Genomic DNA, 23,677 nt, shown 5'->3' on the forward strand with positions numbered 1-23,677 from the left:
TTTTTAGTGGTATTTATGCAAATTTTTCTAATAAAAATTAGAAAATTATCAATAAAAATAAAATGAAATAAAACAAAGAAAAACTAATGAAAATGAGTTGAAAACTTTGATTTTTAATCAAAATGACAAAAAAGTATTGTAAGTGAATAGTACCGGAAGTGACTTTTTAGGGTTAAAATGTCATTTTCGTTATAGATGAACAGTAACGGGAGACTGGAGTGTTTCGTTAAAACTCTCATAAAACAATCGCCCAATATTCTGATTGACCGAACCCCACATTTTGGTCGTACAACTTTCTCCTCTCAGTCGACCTTCATTTGCTTAGAAAACGTGAGCACATAAAGAGATCAATCCTCACTTCCAAATTGCTTCTGGATGTCCTGAAAAGATACAGTTGCCGACCCCCTCCTCTTTGCCCTCTGCTGAGATGGATGGTCCCTCCACCCTGTCATATAAATCACCTGCAAATCCAACAACACACAGACACATTCGTTCGATAAGAGCAGAGTTTCTGGATCAGCTTGTTACACACGTGCACAAATACAGATATGATAGTGATCAAATGAAGTGTGGGACTAAGATCTCCAAATAACTTCAGTGATACAGTTTAAGAGACAAGTCCATGGCACGGACAACATACGAGAGGAAAACAAAACTGCGTTAGAATAGGTTGCGTACACATCCTAGACAATAGCAGCTTGAACACTCAGTTAACAAGACTAAAACAAATCGAAAGACAAGCAAGGGTGGATGGACAAAGGCTGGTTGATCGAACAACTTAAGTTTATATCGGTGTTCAGTATCCTGAATGTTTTCGAATGGTACAAACAACAACAACAACAACAAAGCCTTTTCCCACTAAGTGGGGTCGGCTATATGAATCCTAGAACGCCATTGCGCTCATTTGTGTCATGTCCTCCGTTAGATCCAAGTACTCAAGTCTTTTCTTAGGGTCTCTTCCAAAGTTTTCCTAGGTCTTCCTCTACTCCTTCGGCCCCGAACCTCTGTCCCGTAGTCACATTTTCGAACCGGAGCGTCAGTAGGCCTTCTTTGCACATGTCCAAACCACCGGAACCGATTTTCTCTCATATTTCCTTCAATTTTGGCTACTCCTACTTTACCTCGGATATCCTAATTCCCAATCTTATCCTTTCTCGTGTGCCCATACATCCCACGAAGCATCCTCATCTCCGCTACACCCATTTTGTGTACGTTGATGCTTCACCGCCCAACATTCTGTGCCATACAACATCGCTGGCCTTATTGCCGTCCTATAAAATTTTCCCTTGAGCTTTAGTGGCCTACGACGGTCACACAACACGCCGGATGCACTCTTACACTTCATCCATCCAGCTTGTATTCTATGGTTGAGATCTCCATCTAATTCTCCGTTCTCTTGCAAGATAAATCCTAGGTAGCGAAAACGGTCACTTTTTGTGATCTTCACTAGATTGCTCCGGTCATTAGTGTGGATAAGTATATAAATGGATATAGATAGGAAAGCAAACACAAGATGTACGTGGTTCACCCAGATTGGCTACGTTCACAGAATAGAGGAGTTCTCATTAATTGTGAAGGGTTTACACAAGTACATAGGTTCAAGCTCTCCTTTAGTGAGTACAAGTGAATGATTTAGTACAAATGACATTAGGAAATATTGTGGGAGAATGATCTCGTATCCACGAAACTTCTAAGTACCGGAGTGTGGTATCGTCTTGACTTGCCTTTATCTGTCTCATAGGTAGATGTGACATCTTCTCTGGAAGTACTCTTCCTCCATCCAGGGGTGGTATCTGTAACTGGTGGAGATGCACAAGGTAATGTATTAATTTCACTTGAAGCTTACTTGTAGTTTCATGCTTGGTCAAGCGAGATACAAACCATGTAGTAGGAGTCCCCCAAGTCGCCGAGCTGGGGGATCTGCTGAAAGAGGTGACAGATAAGGTAAGCAATCAGAGCTCCGGCTGATTGTTCACATTCTCCCTATCTTGCAGGCAGCATGAAGGATAAAGAGAAGAAAAATGAGGAGAGATGATATGGGATACTTTTGCTTTTGAAGAAGTAACTTTCCACAGGCTTATTCTTGAACTGGGCTGGAGGGTTTTCTGGTTTCCTCCAGAGTATAAGGCCGACTGAAGAATTTGAGGGTCAAAACAAGTCCATCAAATCTAGAGTACGTTCGACCCTGCTGATATGGGATACTTTTGCTTTTGATAGAGTGGTGGATGTATCGGCACGTGTGCTGTTACGCTTGTCTCCACATGCTTCCTTGTATCCTTCTCACTTGGCCTATCTGTTCCTCAGGCAGATGCGGTATCTTCCCTGGAAGCATAAGATGTTGAAGATGAGTACTCGAGAGCAATGCCAGGTAAGTAATCAGGTAAGGGGTTCCAGGCAGTCAGTTCCTGGCTGGAAGCTTGATTCCAAGTGCTGACTGATTGCTCTCTTTCTCCTTGTCTTGCAGGTAAGAACAAGGCAAAAGGAAAAGACAGGGAAAAAGCATGATATGGGATACTCTTGCTTTTAACCCTGATGATATGAGATATTCTTGCTCTAATATAGCTTGTTTACAGAGGTATTATCGGGGGGAAAGAAAGCTGAATATTTCGAAAGGCTTTGTTGGGAGTGCCCTCTCAGATAAGAGAAAGGGTTGAGCATTTTTGCAGGTCTGCCTGTCCGTTAGGGATGGGAGTCGACATATATAGGAGTCTCCCTAACATCAAGTAATAATGTTATTCTTTTACCCTGCTTGGTTATAGCACGGTAGTGGGAGCTGCCAGCTTCACATGTTTTAACTCTGTCAGAGCACTTTGAAAAAGTGGTTTGTGGTATCTGGAAAGCTGATGTTGCGTGTGAAGATTACAGACCTGTCGGGGGTCTGGCTCTCGAGATTCGGAGAACGATGCCTCTTCGATTTTTGAGAAAGCAATCCTGCTGGGGGTCTGGCTCTCGAGATTCAGAGAGCGGTGTCTCTTCGATTTTTGAGAAAGTAATCATGTTGGGAGTCTGGCTCTCGAGATTCGGAGGGCCGTGCCTCTTCGATTTTGGAGCAAGCAATCTTGTTGGGAGTGTTTTCTCGAATGTGAGTAAAGGTTGGGCATGTTTGCTAGTCTACCTTGCCACGAAGCACAGAGGTTGACACACAGGGACTTTCCAATTATCCAGCAGTGGTACTGTTCCTTTACCCTCTCTTCGATTTTGAGAAAGTAATCATGTTGGGAGTCTGGCTCTCGAGATTCGGAGGGCCGTGCCTCTTCGATTTTGGAGCAAGCAATCTTGTTGGGAGTGTTTTCTCGAATGTGAGTAAAGGTTGGGCATGTTTGCTAGTCTACCTTGCCACGAAGCACAAAGGTTGACACACCGGGACTTTCCAATTATCCAGCAGTGGTACTGTTCCTTTACCCTCTCTTCGATTTTTGAGAAAGTAATCATGTTGGGAGTCTGGCTCTCGAGATTCGGAGGGCGGTGCCTCTTCGATTTTGGAGCAAGCAATCTTGTTAGGAGTGTTTTCTCGAATGTGAGTAAAGGTTGGGCATGTTTGCTTGTCTACCTTGCCACGAAGCACAGAGGTTGACACACCGGGACTTTCCAATTATCCAGCAGTGGTACTGTTCCTTTACCCTTGTGGGTAATAATATGGTAGCTAGACCTTCAAAATTTATGTGTCTAAACTTTGTTAGTGTTGTTTCTTTGCAATTCTTTTACCCTTCTTGGTCAGAGCGATGTAGTGGGAGCTGCAAGCTTCACGTGTCTCAACTTTGTCAGAGAACTTTGGCAAAGTTATCTGTGGTACCCATGAGCTACTGTTGCGTGTGGGAAGTGGGTGATTGAACAGTACGATTCATGTGCTTTCTACTTCGCCAGAAATCTTCGACAGAATGCCCATAATTTCCGCAAAGCTGAGTGTGCGTGTGACAGGTGCTGACAAGGCTGGAAAAGTAGGTGCCTCTTCGATTTCTGAAATCGGCCCTCGTGGTCTCTGATCAGCCCAGCTTTTGAGAAAGCAAGCCTCTTCGATTTCTGAGATCGGCCTTTGTGGTCTTTGAGCAGCCCAGCTTTTGAGAAAGCAAACACCTCTTCGATTTCTGAGATCGACCCTCGTGGTCTCTGAGCAGCCCAGTTTTTGAGAAAGCAAACGCCTCTTCGATTTCTGAAGCTTCGTCGAGTGCAGATTTTTATAGGGGCTAACATTAAGTTCCAAAGCACACTTGAATATCCACCAGTAGAAGCTCCATTCTTGCACTTCTAAGATCTTGATTTGTCCGACCTCTTCTCTCTTCAACACCTTTGAAAATGTCTGGCCCCTCCGACCGTCGTTTTGACTTGAACCTTGTTGAAGAGGCAGCCCCGCCTTCTCCAGACAACATATGGCGCCCATCCTTCGTCTCCCCTACTGGTCCTCTTACCGTTGGGGATTCCGTGATGAAGAATGATATGACCGCTGCGGTAGTGGCCAGGAACCTTCTCACTCCCAAAGATAACAGACTACTTTCCAAACGGTCTGATGAGTTGTCTGTTAAGGATTCTCTGGCTCTCAGTGTTCAGTGTGCAGGTTCTGTGTCTAATATGGCCCAACGCCTATTTGCTCGAACCCGCCAAGTTGAATCATTGGCGGCTGAAGTGATGAGTCTCAAACAGGAGATTAGAGGGCTCAAGCATGAGAATAAACAGTTGCACCGGCTCGCACATGACTATGCTACAAACATGAAGAGGAAGCTTGACCAGATGAAGGAATCTGATGGTCAAGTTTTACTTGATCATCAGAGATTTGTGGGTTTGTTCCAAAGGCATTTATTGCCTTCGTCTTCTGGGGCTGTACCGCGTAATGAAGCTCCAAATGATCAATCTCTGATGCCTCCTCCTTCTAGGGTTTTGTCCAGTACTGAGGCTCCGAATGATCCCCCTCCAGTGCCTTCTCTTTCTGGGGCTCTACCGACTGCTGAGACTTCTCCTAAGCAACCTTTGTGAAGGCTCCCTCTTGTTTGTTTATTTTGACTCAAGTATATGTACATATTTGTAACTTATCGGGGATATCAATAAATAAGTTTTCCTTCATTTCAACGTATTGTGTTAAATACACCAAAGCCTTCTTCGCTAAGTTCTTTGAATTTTCTTTTGTTGAAGCTTGTATGTTGAAGCTTTGTGAGTGGAGCATATAGGTTGAGGTAGTGTTCCCTTAATTTCCCGAGTGAGGAAAACTTCTCGGTTGGAGACTTGGAAAATCCAAGTCACTGAGTGGGATCGGCTATATGAATCTTAGAACGCCATTGTGTTCTGTCCTGTGTCATGTCCTCCGTTAGATCCAAGTACTCTAAGTCTTTTCTTAGGGTCTCTTCCAAAGTTTTCCTAGGTCTTCCTCTGCCCCTTCGGCCCTGAACCTCTGTCCCATAGTCGCATCTTCTAATCGGAGCGTCAGTAGGCCTTCTTTGCACATGTCCAAACCACCGTAACCGATTTTCTCTCATCTTTCCTTCAATTTCGGCTACTCCTACTTTACCCCGGATATCCTCATTCCTAATCTTATCCTTTCTCGTGTGCTCACACATCCAACGAAGCATCCTCATCTCCGCTACACCCATTTTGTGTACGTGTTGATGCTTCACCGCCCAACATGAAAAATTAGCATTGTCCAATCCACGTCCTCTTGGACAATTTTAGATCTCAGATAAGCATACAACATGAAAAATTAGATGACGGATTCCAGCGGAACCACCAATTTCAGTCATTTATAAAAGGAAACTTTTACTTTCAATTTGTTAAGTATTGAAAAACCATTCAATACAGCGTATAATATGTGAATTACATTTAACATTTTGTAGTTTCATGTAGCATGTGAAAGTGTTCTCTTGCCACATTTTATATTATTAGACAACAAATTCAAACAACACAACAACAAAGAATCCAGTTGTTCAATTGTTTTGGTTAATAGTCTCGTAAGCAACATATAGTATGAGATAACAACATTTTCTAATATATATACACACGCACAGACAGAAACTCTCTGATCAACATTAATGTCCAGATTTGGTCCCGGTGTGCATTTGCTCACCCGGCTCCCTTGGCCGGACAACCGGCTTGTTATATTTCATAATGCTAGTAACACTTCTTTGACAGGCACCCATTTTCATCAGTTTATTTAGATTTTTATCCCATCCTCGACGGGGTTGCTTCTTTTAAGGTACAGAAAAACCCTACATGCTTAAATTTTAGGTCTTAATGCACGAGTGTTAAGACCTAAAATCTAAGCAAGAAACCTATGCCATTTGACTAAGAAGAAAAAAAAATTATACTGCCAGTCAACCGGAAAAGGGAGACGGGCATCTGGTGTCAGCAACTTGGCATACGCACGAAAAACCAGACCATCCAGAATGTCCACACCGGCCTTTATCCTTTTGTTCTTCCCAGTTACAACGGTTATTTCATTATCTATTTTTCAAGCCATCACTTGTAAGGGAGTTTATCATGTGCTCACCTGGAAGGTTGCTGGGATGGTGCCATCTTCTGCTGCAAACATTGAATCATAAATTGCTGCAGCGGCCAGGGCCGTTTCTCTCTTTAAAATCTGGTTTGAATTATAAGCATATCACACCTATCAATCCAGAAGTAAATATATCTTACAATGATAATGTAAAGAAACAAAGTTGTTTATCCCAAAAGTAAATATATCTTACAGTGTTCCTTTGTAGCAGAGCATTGGTTTCACCCATTGCACGCAAATGTTCTATGAGATCCAGAGCTACATCGAATGGAGAGAAAAATAAATAATTACTAAGACTTAGGATACAGGGATAACGAGAGGAAATTCATTAAAATAAAATATTGCAAAATAAAGATACTTCGGTTCAAAAAAGAATAAAGTTTGTAGAACTGAGGACTTTAAATTCAATGCTACCTAAATCAGTCATCTTTTTGGCATACAAGGCCCCACCCCCTTTCCTGCCCCACCTAAAAAAACTAAAAACTTAAAAACAAACAGAAAAATGAGCTGAAAGTCAGGGAAAATTAGAGGTTGGCCCCAAGTTTGGATCAGATAATCAAGTAATTGCCTTCCAGGCATGTTGAATACTTTTAAACAGTCTGAATGCAAGGCAGAAAAACTAGGGCCTGCCATAGCCATATGCAAATAGTAACATGAAACAGGCCCCCAAAGTTGAAGGATCACCGAACTGTTTTAGATGTAGACCCTCTTTGAAATATATAAATTTCATATACAAAGTGGGTTATAATACGTCATATAGGCCCTTTTTACATGCGTGTGTATATTAGAGCCATATTTTCAATCTCTACATAGGGCACCATAAATCTAAGAATCAACCAGCATAAGTATACTAACACCAGTTACCACTTCTTCTAGATAGCATCAAGTGGACTTTCTGTCTTCCATGTGCAATGCACCATTTCATTGTAAAGGACTTTGTGCCCATAATTATTTTCTCACCCATGCGATAACATGCAATTAAGCTTAAATAAACACCATATAAACCTAAAATTGAACGAACAAACATATTAACTGAGACATGGAACATTGAAGGAGCAAACATAATAACTGAGACATGGAACGTCCAAGAAGCATTAGCCATAAAGTCTCACCACTTGGATATCTTACTACAAATTCGTCCACATCAACACCTGGAAGGGTAAAGCCTGCCCTGGTCAAAAGATTGCCTGCATCCCGCACCTAAGCAAGGAAAATGTGTGGAAGGGTTTACAAGCTGATTTTTAACCACACAATAATATAATTTTACAGAAAACCTAAAATAACAGAGCATGGAAACAAAAACAATCTCAGGTGATATTCGTGGACAAATGAAAGCAATTATGCAACATATTACATACTTGCGCCAAAGGTGATATTCGTGGACTGATGCCTCCTTCACGCTCCATTTGTGCCACGGTACACGCTATTCTCAGCTCTCTAGTAACAAAAAAGGATAAGTCAATCATCAACAAATTAAAAAATTAAACTACTTTCAAGTTTCAATGTAACTGACAAGTAAACAAAGAATAAACAACTTTAAGGTTTCTCCACCCAGAATCGCTGCTAAAAATAGGCCATCTGGCTTCAATGCCAATCTGCACTGTCAAATATAAACATTTGTCTTAGATATTTTCATGCAGTTACATTCTGAACTCTATGATGCTGATGATGACGATGACGACGATGACGACAATGATAACATTCTGGATTATATAACACAGATAGATGAATAGAGAAAAAAAATTAAGGGTACACATGAAAATCACCAATAAATTTGTGTGAATTAACTGCATAAGAGCAACAGCAATCATGTTTCATCATCAACCAACAAAACTACAATGCTATAAGCAGAATATCTCCCTTTAAAAGTAACTGATATAACTTTTCAATAAGGTGTTAACAATTACGAAAGAGTTTTTGTACATGTTTTTATAAGTTAGGTATTTGATATACTGAAAAATACTGTTTCATTCAAATCGTGCAGATTTTTTTTCTCATGTCTCGGTCAATGTACGAGTATGTCTCATAAATTCGTATTTTCTCAGCAAATGCAAGCTTATGTAGTTCTACTTTGAAAGTTGCAAAGTTCTGAATTTGATTTTTCAATATGATTTAGGAATTTGACCAAAAGCTAATAAATCCTTTGTAAAGTAAAAGAAAAAAGTATAATTTTCTAACAGCTTAAATTTAAAATCATCTATATAGTTTTGAAGGTACATATATGAAATGAGAGCCATAACATAAATAAGCATTTTTCAGAGCACAGTGTATAAATATAAAACATGCAAGTTTTAACAAGTGTTTTGTTATATTCTGTTCTATGAATTCTTTGCATCACCCTCACATGAGTTATAACAGATCCAAATACCAAAACTAACATTGAACTTGAATGTTCAGGCACACAACAATGAAAGGGTAAAAAAACCTGTATCATGGCTCCTGGAAGATCATTTGTCCAGTGAAGTCCCAAGCAGCTTAATACCAGATCCACAGAACTTCACACATAAAATTAGAGGATATTTTATCAAAATTAAAAATCCCTCAAGATAGAACATAACCAAAACCAAGAAATTAAATGTAGAGAGATACTTTTCCTTAACGGGCAAAAACTCTTCGTCACCAACCATAAAGGATGTTTCAATGTTTTCAGTTTGTAACTCACGCTCAGCATTTCTACACAGTTCTACCATGTCAGATGATGCAGACATCATAATGAGCTTTTCAATGGCACCTAGCATTGGCGAAAATAAAGATGAAAACAAAAACAAAAAAAGCTAAGTAAGACTGTACTTGAGGAATCACAATATGCCACCATATATATATCCCTGCTTTTGCCTTGGTCAGCTTATCTTGGAAACTACTAGTGTGATTGGGTTGTTTTGTTCCCACTTGTCCACTTGTGTCACACACGCACACACACAGAGACCATTTCTGTTAAGGCTCTACTTATGGATGCTACTGTGGCACATGGTAGGAAATTGGTGATTGGTGAGTGGTACCAATTCAATAACAATCATACCATTATTTCTTATTAAACATCACTGGGGAAGCTAAGTTAGACAATCACCAGCACAAAACACAGATTCGAGACTACATAGAATCTTATTGTGGAAAATGTAGAACATGGAACAACCGGGACCTCTCTGGCAACACAAAATCTTTTCACTCACTTCCTGAATAGCATCATTTGTAATAAGATAATTTTCATCAAAAGGCTTGAAATAGCCATTTAATCTCATTAACCATGAAAATTACATGTCGGACAATATGTTAAAGCTAATAGAAAGCCTAAAGGAGAAAGGTATTACAAAACTAATTCTTACCACGACCACGTAACAAGCGCCTGACAGCTTCCAATTGACCTCCTAAACATAATGCCGCTGGAAATGTTTTCTTGCAGTCCTTCAATATGATACACATGGAAATTTATACACAAGAGGGAAGAAAATACTAGCAGTGTAAATGCAATGACATAATAATAAGCCCTAACATTGCAAATTTGCAATGGAAGTTATCATTTCTCTTATAACAAATACATATTCTTAAATACAAAGTGAAATATTTTTCTTTGAATATTGAGCACCATAGACAGAAACATAAAAAAGCCTTTCAGAAAGATGTACACAGGGACTTTCAAAAGCACAGAGGCACTCAAGGAAATGGCATTCTACAAATCACCAGAGTCCTATGAAAACCACAGAGAACAGCTGATGACGTACCGTGCTCATCGGCTATAGAACAGCTCAAGATATGCAATGTCAAACAGATGCCAAACTAAATAAATCGTCACGAGCAGTGTTCTTACCATCAGAAATAGATTTTAAACAGTAATGAAGCCAACAAATTATAGTAGCAAAATTCTCTGTTCTGATCGTAATTCATTCCTTAAGTAGAACAAATAGATTTAAACATAAAAAGTTAAAGTAAATTGAAAAAGAAATTGGGTTTTTACCTCCAAACGATCCAATAGATTCTCAGCCACAGTATCAACAAAAGAATCCTTGGAACGCATCAACCAAGCAGCTCGATCAAGCTGCACACAAACAACAATAACAAACAACAATTTTTATTATTATTTTCATTTCTGAGAAGAAAAAAAATGAACTTTAATTAATCCAATAATTTATCAGAATGCCCATCTCTCAACCCAATTGGAAATTGCTAAAGCTAGATGCTTTTACAGAAATTTGAAAAAGAAAAGAGAGGAAATTAGAACCTGTTTGCGTCTGAAGTGGCGATCGAAGACCTTGATCCTGGAGCTTTGAACCCCATCAATGTTGGCGTCGGTACACAGAGCATTTGAGAAGAAGAAGAGTGAGTGCAGAGCTTCTCTTCTTGTCCTCCATAGCGAGCTCCTCCGGTACAAGCCTCTCATTTTTTGAACTCCACTCCAACTTTTTGTTTTTATCAAATGCAATGTCCGTTTCTACCCCCTCAATTATCACCGAAGTGCTTCGGACGGATTACAACGTTCATTATTTTGAAATGATCATCGGACTGTGATTAATTTTAATAAAAAAATTAATTTTTATAACAATTTAGCAAGCTTTTAAAAGACGCTATGCGTTAGTCGGCGGCGGCTTAGAGCCTAGCACCTAAGCAGAGTCTAGACGGACATCTAGCTGGATTAGGCAAATTTAATTAAATTTATTATATTTCGTGTAATTAAGTGTTTATTTATACTTATATACATATAATTTCATCATAAACTACAAAATAAAATAATATATGTATTATGAGTTATTGGAACATAATGAAAACATTGAAACAAGCATATAATGTGTGTTCATTTAAGTATTCAACAAATCTCTTACAATTTATTGAAAAAAATAAAATACAAAAATGAAAGTTATCTATTTCATATCTAAGTGAATCACAACCTAAGCGGGTGCCTAGGAGGTCTAGGCGAGCGCTTCAGTAGGTCTATGTGTCTTTTCTTAATTTTCAAACGCCTAGGCATTAATCGGGACAGTGACCAGCTGCCTAACATCTAGACGGAGATTTTTAAAATATTGCCATTTAGATGATAAAAATATTAGAAAAAATTAGATCAATAATCACTAAATTTCAGTTCAATTGGAGCTTTTGTCCCTGAATTGAAAATGTGTGAGTATTGGTTCTTGAACTTTGTTATACTGTGGAGTAATGATTTTTTGGCTAGGCCAAATCAGATAAATGATCCATGTGATCATAAGGTATTTGGAAGATAGTCATGTGCTAAAAAAACTCAGATTTAAACCTCTGTGGTGTACTCCGTTAGCAAATTAAGTAAAAAGGTGATTTTTCCATTAACTATATGTTAAAACATGGGTAAAATTGTACTCTGATGTGTGCACCTTCTTCTTCCTGCATCTCCCTTACGCAACCCCCAAACTCACTTCGCGCAAGAGAAAAAGGAGAGACCATTTTCAGTTTTCCACAGAGCTACCACCATGTCTCTGTGGGCCAAACTCGGCTCTTAGGCCCTCGCCGCCGAGGATTCATCTTAGTTGGTGATACACCGTCAAGGATTCATCTCTGTTGGTGATACACCACCGAGGATTCATCTCCGCCGATGATACACCGCTGGCGTCGGCGATGACATTTCGTTCGAGTCCAGGCATAGCTTGCTCGATGATGTCATCTCCTTACTGATGAAACAAAAATTAACCTGAAAAAAATACGTTTCGGTTTGGAGAAATTATAGAGGGAAATTATGATGAAGGAATGAGAAGTGAAACCTAAATTAATTGTTGGTGATGGAGGTCGAGTTGGAGAATGCCGTTATGAAACTTTTGGCCTGCAAACGGTGCAATGAATTTTGAATTTAAATTCGAATTTGTTAAACATTGCAATAAAATCTTAGAAACGTAAAATTGAAGGATAATGGAGAAAGAAAGAGAGAGATAGGAGAGAGAGAGTAAGCGTCTGTTTGTTTCCTGAGAAAATCCTAACGGAAATGAGAAAAATCAACTATTACGATTTTCCATTGACCCACGGAGACACGATGGCCGCCATGGTTGTAGTGGTAGGTCTATGGAAAACTGAAAATGGTCCCTTTTGTGTGAAGTGAGTTTTGGGGTTGCATAGGGTAGATGCAGGAAGAAGAAGGTGCACACATCAAAGTACAATTTTACCCATGTATTAACAGATGGTTAACAGAAAAATCATTTTTGGACTAAATTTGGTAATGGAGTACATCACAGGGGTTTAAATCCGAGTTTTTTTAGCACAAAGACTATCTTCCAAATACTTTATGACCACAGAGATCATTTTTTCGATTTAGCCTTTTTACTAATTCCATTAGAATTTCAATTTTTTTAGCATTGTAACCACTGAATCTAGAACGACGTACCCCAAGATATGTGCCATGAAACAATTCTGAAGGCAGATTCTCTGCCCTCCCACTTCCCGTGCCCTCCTATTTGTGTAGTCACAGTTAAGCCACGTCAACATTTTATATTACTATTCATTTTTGTCTTATTATCTCTATAAAAAATAATATAAAATGTTGATGTGGCTTAACCATGACCACACAAAACAGAAGGGCACGAGAAGTGGGAGGGCAAAGAATCTGCCTCTAACAATTCTTGCCTTAGGACCACAAAAAGCAAGTCTTGGCATTCGTGCACACGCAATGCGACTGAGGACATAAACCGTCATGATTGCTCGCAATCAATTTGCATGAACGACACAATATTTGATGCCCTTCACAGAATTGGATCCTCTCCAAGGCAAACCTTCGGGATCCTCCTTATCAGGGTTAGTGGGCCGTTAGATTTTTATTCAATGACTACAATTATTATAATTTTAAGAATGTCCCATGTTTATAGCCATTGAATAAAAATCTAATGACCTACTAACACCGATCAGGAGGATCCCGAGCAGTTGTCTAGGAGAGGATCCAATTCCACCCTTCGCACTTGAATTAAGAATGATTCCTATACCAAGCCTTGGTTACAAAGCCAGATTGACACATGTATGAAAACTTTTGGGCGACATTTACTCTGACTCACTATGAGAAATATGATCCTTGGTAAAGATCTTCAAGAAGGACATTTAGGGCCATAAATACCGGAATTGGATACTCGCCGGATCCCCTTCTTGAGGATCCTAGGGATCAACGCATATGGACCGTTGATCAAAAATTGTGTGGTCACAATTTTTTCATTTTTTATATTTTTCACGTAAAATGGGTCTACTTTACTTTTAAAATATAAAAAGCATTCAATTTGGACGCACGATTTTTTATCAATAGTCCACATGCGTTGATCCCTAGGATCCAAATCCATAAATAACCAGTGACCAAAGTAAGGCGAAATGGAGTGAGTATGCCTCTGTAGTCTGGTCATGGATTAAACGATTTCAATTTGGCTGAATCGTGTAAACGGATCAACGGTGCCACCACAATTTGATGGACCCCAGAATGGTAGGCAGGGCTTGCATGCCTTGCTGAGAATGACCTACTTGTTCCATAAGACATGGAAGCTTGATCCGATTAAGGTTTCTTATATTCTTGGTGATTCCCACGGATTGACTTGAGTCACATGTAGTTACAATCTTAAGAAGAAATAATAACTAATGTTAAATATTATTAGGATTCTTCTAGTTTATCACATAATCACTATCTCAAAGGGTTTCTTTCTCAACTACTATAAATATACCTTCTTAGGGTTCATCAAACTAATTTGATATTATGCGTCCCGCATACATACCCAGAGTTTTATAAACCCTTTATTATTAACTTGATTGTCGAATAACTTTTGGTCAGGACTAGCCCGAGGATTTCATGATTATTTATTCTCTTCCTTGCAGGTGGCCGAACAAGTACTTCACTAACGGCGGTGCGAAAATTTAGTTTCAACATGTGCCATATTATTATTAATATTTGACACTGGAGAACTTTTGGTCAATACCAAACCGGTACTTTATTTCATGATTGTTTATTCTCTTCCTTGCAAGTACTCCAAACGGTGATGCAAAAATTTAGATTGATACATTAATAAAATTATTGACAGAATCTTCAACGAAGGACTGCATTGTTAAAGATCATATTTATCAATACAAACCAAATTGAGGAATTATATGATCATCTGAGACCATTTAGACTAACAAAATTTAAATAAAAAAACCTGAAATTAGAACACTCATATTTGGTTTGGAAATATCCATAATATCCCGATATTTCCATCGAAATTTCTGTATTTTTGAACTACCGATATTTCCGATATCATCGATATTTTAGACCTTGCTAAGTCATTCATGTATCTTACCATGCAATGTATAAAGTGTAAAATATTATACTAATTCATTATATATAAATGATTATGGTGTGTTTAAACTTCTTTCATTAATTACTACATATTTTCTACATTCACAATGTTTGCCAGCTCGTTGTATAATCAACTTAAATCAGTTATATCTATCATCCAATGCATTTCCTTCCAATTTTTTATGATAAACTAATAGATAATTGACTAAATAAACATCCTGCAAAGTTTCAATAAAAATTTCCAAGTTTTTCTTAGAATTTCTGTGATTTTTATTCAATTTTTATCGATATCGATAATATCACGATATTTCCATTAAAATTTTCGTGTTTTTAAACTACAATATTTCCGATATCATAAGATTTTGTAACTTGGTTTGGACAAAGCGCGCGATAAAGGGAAAGGCCATCCCCTCTCCGACGCCGCAAAACCCCCTTACTTCTTCTCCGTCTTTTATTTCGAACGCTTAGGAGGACCACTAATTTTTCTCTTTGCTGTGCTCCATTGAAGTTGCAGGCCTCTGATTTTTTAGGGTTGTGCTCTGAAATGGCAGCCGACAAAATTATGAAGGAACTGAGAGTAGTCTCAAATGCTTGACTTGGCTGAAACCGAGCGGAACAGGAGCTGAATGCGGTGTAAGCGTTTACTCAGAGCTCACTGATGATTGCTTTTGATTCCTTTTGATTTGATGGTGTTAGTTTTTTACTGGGTCACTGAAGTTGGGGCATTTTTTTTTGGTAATTTAGTCTTGCAATTGTGTGTTAGTAGGGTTTTGGAGAAGCCCAATTTGGTTTAAAATTTTGGGGTTTCTTCCCCTTCATCATGTCAATTTGTAGTTCTGGACACCCTTACGGTGTCGATGTAACGATTTCTCCCATTATTTGGGGAAGAATTGTAGGCAATATTTCATGGATGCTGTGCTATTGAGAGTACTAATTTTTAATATTCGTGGTTAAAGTTCGATTTATGTTCCACATTTTCAGGGACTTATTGTGAACTTTATTATACTTGAAGCATCGTATCGATTGTTACAACCCTGCAGAATGGGCATTGATTCTGGAACTCCTAATTCACAAGTAGCATGTCAACACAAGAAACGAAGGGTCTCTCGGGACGCTGGCATTTCTTTGTCTGAGACTTTTAGTCGCCTTGAAGGATCCTTAACTTATTTACCAACTTTAGAAGCTGCTGATTACTATACACATCCCTCTTTGAAGGAATTGGCTGCTCGGGAATATGCAGATCCTGGTTTTTGTAGCCGAGTGTTGGACTTCACAGTTGGGAGACTCGGTCATGGATCTGTCAAGTATCCTGGGAAGACTGATATTAGGTGTTTGAAGTTAGATAATATTGTCAAGTTCCACAGACATGAGGTAATCGTGTATGACGATGAAGCTGTCAAGCCTTTGGTTGGCCAAGGCCTTAACAAGCCTGCTGAAGTAACTTTGGTGCTACAAACAAGACCGTCAAATATTGACAAGAGACAGAAAGATAATATTGTGAAAAAGTTGAGGAACAGTGTGGAGGGACAAGGAGCTCGCTTTATTTCGTTTAATCCAGAAAGCGGGGAATGGAAATTCTTTGTCCACCATTTCAGCAGATTTGGGTTGAATGAAGATGATGAAGAAGAGATCATGATGGAAGATACTGCTTCAGCCCAAGATCTTGTGGAAATGAACAATGGTGATATTTCTGATGTTGATGAAGAAAACCAAATAGATCCCACTGGAGTTGTGCTGTCACATTCTCTTCCTGCTCATCTTGGGCTTGACCCAGTAAAGATGAAAGAAATGAGAATGTTGATGTTTCATGATGAGGAAGCGGAGGCTGAGGATTTGAATCATATCCCTGCACATTATAATCCATCCTTTGCTTCTCAGAGGATGAGTCAGAGATCTACTCCACCAGCTGTGCGAAAAACCCCGCTGGCATTACTTGAGTACAAGCATGGTAGTTTTGATTCAAATTCTCCTGGAGCCATTCTAATGGCCCAGGAAAATAAGGCCATGCCCCTTAAGACATTGAAAGAAGGTTTTCAGCTTGATCTCAAGCATGAAACACCAGTAACCAGAAAACATTCTTGCAACATAGTTGATGCAGGTCTGTTTATGGGTAGGTCATTTCGAGTAGGATGGGGCCCAAACGGAATCCTTGTGCATGCTGGAACACCCGTAGGGAGTAACGGTTCTCCAAAGATGCTGTCATCCATAGTCAATATAGAGAAGGTTGCTATTGACAGTGTTGTTCGAGATGAAAACAACAAAGTTAGGGAGGAACTTGTTGACATGGCTATTGATTCTCCATTAGATCTTCACAAGAGAATATCTCATCAGACAAAGGAGATTGAACTTGGACCATTCAACCTGAGGTTTCAAAAGCTTGTCTCCAACCGCTTGATGCTTACACAGATTTGCAGGAGCTATGTAGATATTATTGAGAAGCAGCTGGAAGTTCCTGGCCTATCTTCATCTTCCCGTTTGGTTTTGACACACCAAATAATGATTTGGGAACTGATTAAAGTTCTCTTTTCTGATAGGGAAAATGGTGGAAGATCAAAATCCTTGGGTGCTGATAGTGAGGAAGAAATGGTGCAGGATGTGAAGGAGGCTTCTCAACAAGTCGACCTGGAAGCTTTACCTCTTATTCGGAGGGCAGAGTTTAGCTGTTGGTTGCAAGAGAATGTTTCCCATCGAGTACAAGAAAAGATAAGCTCCTTGAATGAGTCCAGCTATCTGGAATATATATTATTACTTTTGAGTGGGCGTCAGCTGGATGCTGCTGTGGAAATTGCTGCTTCTCAGGGAGATGTAAGATTGGCTTGTTTGTTGAGTCAGGCCGGTGGGTCCATAGTCAATCGTACTGATGTTGCTCAACAACTTGATCGTTGGAGGATCAATGGGCTCGATTTCAACTTCATTGAGAAAGACAGGATAAGGCTTTATGAGTTGCTTGCTGGTAATATCCATGGTGCTTTACATGATGTTAACATTGATTGGAAAAGGTTTCTAGGTTTGTTGATGTGGTATCAATTAGAACCTAACACTTCATTACCCAAAATATTTCGCACTTATCAACATCTTCTTGATGATTGTAAGGCTCCATACCCTGTTCCTGTCTACATTGATGAAGGACTGGTAGAAGAGGCTGAGGATTTGAATGTGGTGAAACGTTATGACCTATCGTATTATCTGATGCTGCTTCATGCCAGTGAAGAAAGTGAAGTTGGCTTTCTGAAGTCCATGTTTAGTGCCTTCTCGTCAACACATGATCCACTTGATTACCATATGATCTGGCATCAGCGTGCAGTGTTGGAATCAGTTGGGGCTATCAGTTCTAAGGATCTTCATGTTCTTGACATGGGATTTGTTTCCCAGCTGTTGTGTCTTGGGCAATGTCATTGGGCGATCTATGTGGTCCTTCACATGCCCCATTGTGAAGATTTTCCATATCTTCACTCTAATCTTATTCGGGAAATCTTGTTCCAATACTGTGAATCCTGGAGTTCTCAAGAATCACAACGCCAAGCCATTGAGGACTTGGGTATTCCTAAGGCATGGCTTCATGAGGCTATGGTATGTCATATTTTCCCATTTTACTGATTCACTGTATAGTTGTATAACCAAAATTTATTATGATGCCCTCTATGTTATCATACTTGGAACATAAATCATGTTTACCAATAAACAATGACCTTAGTAGCTTGTTGACAATGACTAACCATTTATTCAGTTTGAAACCCTATTCTATTTCGAAATGGTTTGTTATTCCTTATACTTGAAAACTCCTATTTTTTCCGTTGTCTTTTTCGTCTTATTTGAAATTTTATAAGGATCCATTTGGATGCAAGAGTTAAAAGTATTAATTCTCTTATGGCCATGATATTTACGTATAAATTTGATCATGTCAAAAAATGTCGGATTGCAAACAATCCTTTTCTCTTGAATATTTCAAAACCTTTTTTTTTTGTTAAATAAGTAAATGCATATATGAATTTTACTAACAATCAGAAATTAATATTTCTGAACTTCTACCAATAAATTCAAATAAAAAAATCTAAATTCCTCTTTTAATTTCATCCATCCAAATAGACCCTAAATTCACAAACCAAACAAATATGAGACAAGATTTTGAAATGCCCTGCTTCAGCCTTTCTTTGAGAAGAAATCTATTGGCTACCAGTCTGCTGTTATTGACTTTTAGTTTCTTAAGGATTCACCAGGCATGTAACAGAGTAAGACAAACACTCGGTTATTCTGTTTGGGGATACTGTTTATCTAAGCATCCCTTTTTCTACTTCTATACACTAAGTAATGCTCAAGAAATCATACAACACAAATCATTTAAGTGTTCTGAATTGCTGATAAAGGCTGTAGGAGGTCTGTCCTTTATCATGAGCACAAATTCATCGTAGGGTGGTCTAAATTTCTGACGGAGGCAATAAGATGATCACTGTCATAATTATAATGCATACAAGGTTAGACATTCTCAATTTCCAGTTTCTGAATCCAAGGGTTTGGAGTTCCCTATGTTCATTTTCATCAGAAGATCACTATATAAGTTTCTAACCAAAACTTTGATGTGCGCTGAGTTGAAATCTTATTGACAGCAATTACTAGTTAGTAAATACTAAAAATAAAAAATAAAAAAGAGCGAAAAATTTGATGTCTGGTGTTTTCCTTTATTTTGTCTGTGGTTGGTTGCTTATTTGAAAGTCTTGGAAATGGAATTGGAATTCAGTCTTCCGACTTAATTATTCTGCTGTTTGAATGATTTTATTTTTCCTGGATTGCAGGCTGTTTATTTCAATTACTATGGGGAACTTGCGAAGGCTCTTGAACACTTTCTTGAATGTGCAAATTGGCAGAGAGCGCATGCTATTTTCGTAACTTCTGTTGCTCACAAATTATTCTTGTCTGGTATGATTTAATAACTTCTATTTCCATTTAGTTTCATTAAGTTTCAGGATGTACTCTAATAGGATCCCTGATGAGGAATCTGTCATAGCAAAGTATACTTTTCATTCGGTTATTAAGTGTGTGTATATAGTAGAACAGTTATTTCTGCGACCTTTTGGATTTATAAGCAGGTAGTTGATTGGCTTAGGGACAATGTACTTTTAACTGATTTTGTTTCCAAAATTTAAATTTGGGCCTCGATTTTGCTTTAGTTAATAGGGATATGTAATTTCCTTTTTCCTTTCTGAATGCAGTCGAACACTCAGAAATATGGAGGCTTGCAACTTACATGGAGGACCACAAATCAGAAATTGAAAATTGGGACCTCGGAGCTGGGATTTATATTTCATTCTATTCAATTAGAAGTTCATTGCAGGAAGTGAACGATACCATGAATGAATTGGTATGACAGCTTATCCTACATGATAAGATTCTAAATGTTTTGTAGATCTGCATGATAGTCAACCCTGCATTATAGTAATACTGATTGCATTGTTTGAAGCACCAAAGCTTGGTTTTCCCTATTGCGACATCTCACTTTCTCATAATTCAGCGGCTTGAACAAGATATGTTGTACAGTTATACTGAAGTTTGACCGATATACTTGGTTAAGGTTTTTCACATTTGATTGACCAAAAAAGGTTTTCTACATTTCGCTCAGAGTCAGAAAATAAAGTAAAAGCATCCTAAAATGAAAATATTGCATATATCTAAAGCGAGAGAAATGTTATCCATGCCTTGATTGCTGAGGACTTTAGTGTGGATATTGTGCTAGTTACTGATGCACTTCAGGATCTTCTATTGCACTTATCTTGGTAGTAGGAAGCTAACAAGATAAGCAAGAGGTAGGATTAGGAAATAGCTTAAAGACGATATATAGCCCCATTGTTGTGACTTGTGACTGCAGAAGAAGAACGTTTTTATTGCTAAATCTTTCTGTAATTGATAAAATGCAACAGGATGTTTATCATGTCAGAAAGCAGAAATTCTGCTTTCTTTTCTCAATGATTGCTCAGCACCATGTTCTGTTTGCTGCAGGATTCACTTGAAAGCAGAAATTCTGCTTGTAGGGAATTTCTTGGTCAGTTAAACCAGTCTTTGGCTGTTTGGGGTGTCAGGTTACCAATTGACGTGAGGTACGTTCAACAACCCTTGACTGAGCTTTTGCATGGATTGAGGCAAAATTGTTTGGTTTTGTTAAGCCAACTCATGCTTGTTAGTACTCTCTGGTATTTTTAATTTTTGTTCGTAGCTGGCTCTACAGTTATCATGAGATTGACATATTTACCAAACAGGGTAGTGTATTCGAAGATGGCGGATGAGATATGCAGTTTGCTTTTATCCGACATTGGCGAGGGACCAACACGAGATGTTCAGTTAAGTTGCTTTGACACCGTTTTTAGTGCTCCCATTCCTGAAGACAAACGCTCGAGTCATTTGCAAGAGGCAGTGTCTCTCTTTACATGTTTTCTTTCGGAGGCTACGACATAGGTTTCCCCCTATTGGCATGGCATCCGAAAATTGAGCGCTTGAGTGCTTTTTCATGGCACTTGTTGTAAGCGTGATTATTTTGTTATTTTTGCTTCAGCAGCAGTCTTCACTCACTCTAGTTGGTCTATTCTGGATATGCATATATCTCACTAATGTTATAGTACAAAAGCTACAGGAAATTTTGTTCGAACTCATAATTTTGTATCCGTACACCAAAGTAAAAATTGTAATGCGTATTGTCTTTTCTACCTTATTATACAATTACCGTCAAGACGAGATGCATTTAAATTTAAAAAATGGAACTTTAACGAAAAAATTTCGGTACTGTTCATTTTAACGAAAAATTATATTTTTACACTAAAAAGTCAATTATGGTATTATTTATTTTACCTTTTATTTTATCTTTATCGTTAAAATTCAAAGGTTTTAAGTTATTTTCATTAGTTTTTCTTTTAAAAAATTATCAAATACACGCCACTATCCTCCACCCCTCCGCCGTAGCCTTCCATCATATTTTATTTAGGGTATGATATTTGTTTGTTACCTTCTCCACCCTTTTTAATTTTAGGCTATCTGATCAAATGAATTGATGGGGCTATGTATGTCCGTTTGTTCTCGTACATGATCATGAAAGGAGGAATAGATCAAGAGTAAGTAATATAAATCTAAATTGGTCTCGTACATAAACATAAAAGGAGGAATAGATCAATTATATAATTCTCAGTAACATTGCTGCCTTTTTGTTTTGTGGAATGCTTGTTGGCTCCAAAGATGGGAGAGATTTTTCAATGTACTCGAAATATGGAGCGTGATTGCTTACAACTCCTCAAAGAAAATGCCTAAATCTACCACTGGTCTTAACTGCTAGCCAATCCCATTTCTTACGCAAGATTGAAAATATCAAAGAGCCTTAAGAACAATAATATTTCTAAGGACTTTGTAGTTCAAATTGTTTAAAATCATGTATTTTCTTTATATCATTGAGAACAAGAAAAAGTGTATAGGATTCAAAAATAGTTTCCAACATACACATGTACTCGCATGTGTATTATACGTGGATTTACTAGGTCTCTTAATAATGTGGTTACTCACTACTACTATTTAATAATGTTTTATTAATTTGTAAATGAGTGATCTTAACTCTGACTTTTATAGCGTGGAGTTTGATAATAATTTATTTTTTTCATTCTCTTAGTGTACAAATACAAATATGTTACAAAAAAAAAGTGCAAAGAGCAACGCACTATCCAAAAAAGAAATTCATACTAAATAAAGTTGAATCGAATAAATTGTAGAAAATCAATAGTAAAAAGTTAACAAGAATGTGTGAAACATAAAGATGGATGTGTAAATAGTACTACCCATTTTCTATTATTCACACAGACGTCTAAATCTCAATTGAGAATATCACTAACTAAATTTAATGGACTAAATTTTTTTTCTTATACTCAAAACATAAATCAATAAACCATATGTTATAATAATACGTAATGTACCAACTCATGTTTTGAGTAAACCAAAAAATCTCAGTCTTACATCTATTCAATATATGTCGCAATTAGACAAAGTTGTTATAACTACTACATTGATAATCAAAAGCATCACATCTTCCCCTATATAAAAGAAAAAGAAGTCAGAAATATATAAGCAAACAGCAGTCATCGATACACCAACCATGTTATTCTTCCAACCAAACTAGCAGCGGTGGCCGTTGCGTCTAGATCAAGCCTCCAACCCATCTTGCTTCACTTCTAAGATGAATATTTCAACCAAACTAGCAGTGGTGGCAAGATAATAACTAATCATTGCCTGTCTCTCTCTCTTTCCTCCCCCCAACTACTACGATCTGGTAGTATTCATCTTCACTTAGAAGTGAGAGGTCTTATGTTCGAATCTCTTGGATGGCAAATTCGATACCAAATTAGGTTGCCTATTATGTGGCTTAGCCGAACTCCCCCTCTCCTTAGTGTAAAAATATCAACGTACTAAAAAAAATGCTACTCCTACTACATATTTGTACTATTTAATCTAATAGAATTAGGACTCACATATGTTGGTGATCCCTACCTCTATTAGAAATCAGTACAAATGATGACACAAATATGTGATAAATTTAGCATTACTCTTTAAAAAGACGGTACGTAATACATATATGACCCGGGTCCCATTCATGCAATTATATCCATGATTATTGACTCTAGAAATTTTTCTTCACAAAATTTATGGTATTATAAAAGAATAAACTACTTGAAAGACTTAGAAAGTGTTTTATGAAGAAGTATTTATCAATTTCTTAATAACGTCACTTGTATGATTTAAAAAACACTAGGAAGTTTTTAGGTTCAAAAACGCTTTTAGCCTTTCTAAGAGGGGTCTAGCCAACCTTGGTGATCAAACTCCACTACAATGATAATAGTGTGGGGGACTTATGTTGAAAAATAGTTGGAGTGGTGATAAAAATAAAAAATAAAAAAAATAAAAAAAAACTCGGGAGCTTGTTTGAC

General features: G+C 38.0%; 3 protein-coding genes across 6 annotated transcripts in view; 2 read left to right on the forward strand and 1 right to left on the reverse strand.

Annotated features, from left to right (window-relative positions):
- The window catches only part of LOC126631848 (uncharacterized), a 35,791-nt gene extending 30,736 nt beyond the window's left edge, over positions 1-5,055 (forward strand). The window contains exon 2 of the mRNA XM_050302029.1: positions 4,748-5,055. Within this exon, the coding sequence (XP_050157986.1) occupies positions 4,748-4,852 (105 nt within the window). The 3' untranslated portion in view covers positions 4,853-5,055. The remainder of the gene's footprint in view (positions 1-4,747) is intronic.
- Positions 94-10,983, reverse strand: LOC126631847 (putative methyltransferase At1g22800, mitochondrial). 4 transcript variants are annotated; one of them, XM_050302026.1, is made up of 11 exons: positions 10,695-10,982; positions 10,431-10,511; positions 9,802-9,880; positions 9,068-9,209; positions 8,904-8,973; positions 8,014-8,078; positions 7,837-7,915; positions 7,591-7,678; positions 6,672-6,736; positions 6,473-6,562; positions 94-461 (listed from the first exon to the last, which is right to left on the reverse strand). In XM_050302026.1, the coding sequence occupies exons 1-11, from the start codon at positions 10,851-10,853 to the stop codon at positions 348-350; spliced, it is 1,032 nt and encodes a 343-aa protein (XP_050157983.1). In that variant the 5' UTR covers positions 10,854-10,982; the 3' UTR covers positions 94-347. The 4 variants fall into 4 exon arrangements, 3 of the variants coding, with proteins under 3 accessions (XP_050157983.1, XP_050157984.1, XP_050157985.1); XR_007626477.1 differs by having other exon boundaries at positions 329-461; positions 7,548-7,678; positions 10,695-10,983; XM_050302027.1 differs by lacking the exon at positions 94-461 and having other exon boundaries at positions 6,473-6,589; positions 7,548-7,678; positions 10,695-10,983.
- Positions 10,984-15,103: 4,120 nt separating this feature from the next.
- Positions 15,104-21,426, forward strand: LOC126632509 (nuclear pore complex protein NUP96-like). The gene is made up of 6 exons (XM_050302935.1): positions 15,104-15,362; positions 15,711-18,299; positions 19,520-19,643; positions 19,937-20,085; positions 20,721-20,818; positions 20,978-21,426. The coding sequence occupies exons 2-6, from the start codon at positions 15,771-15,773 to the stop codon at positions 21,171-21,173; spliced, it is 3,096 nt and encodes a 1,031-aa protein (XP_050158892.1). The 5' UTR covers positions 15,104-15,362; positions 15,711-15,770; the 3' UTR covers positions 21,174-21,426.
- Positions 21,427-23,677: the final 2,251 nt, after the last annotated feature.

Source organism: Malus sylvestris, chromosome 8 (assembly GCF_916048215.2).
Source record: "Malus sylvestris chromosome 8, drMalSylv7.2, whole genome shotgun sequence".
Lineage (NCBI taxonomy): Eukaryota > Viridiplantae > Streptophyta > Magnoliopsida > Rosales > Rosaceae > Malus > Malus sylvestris.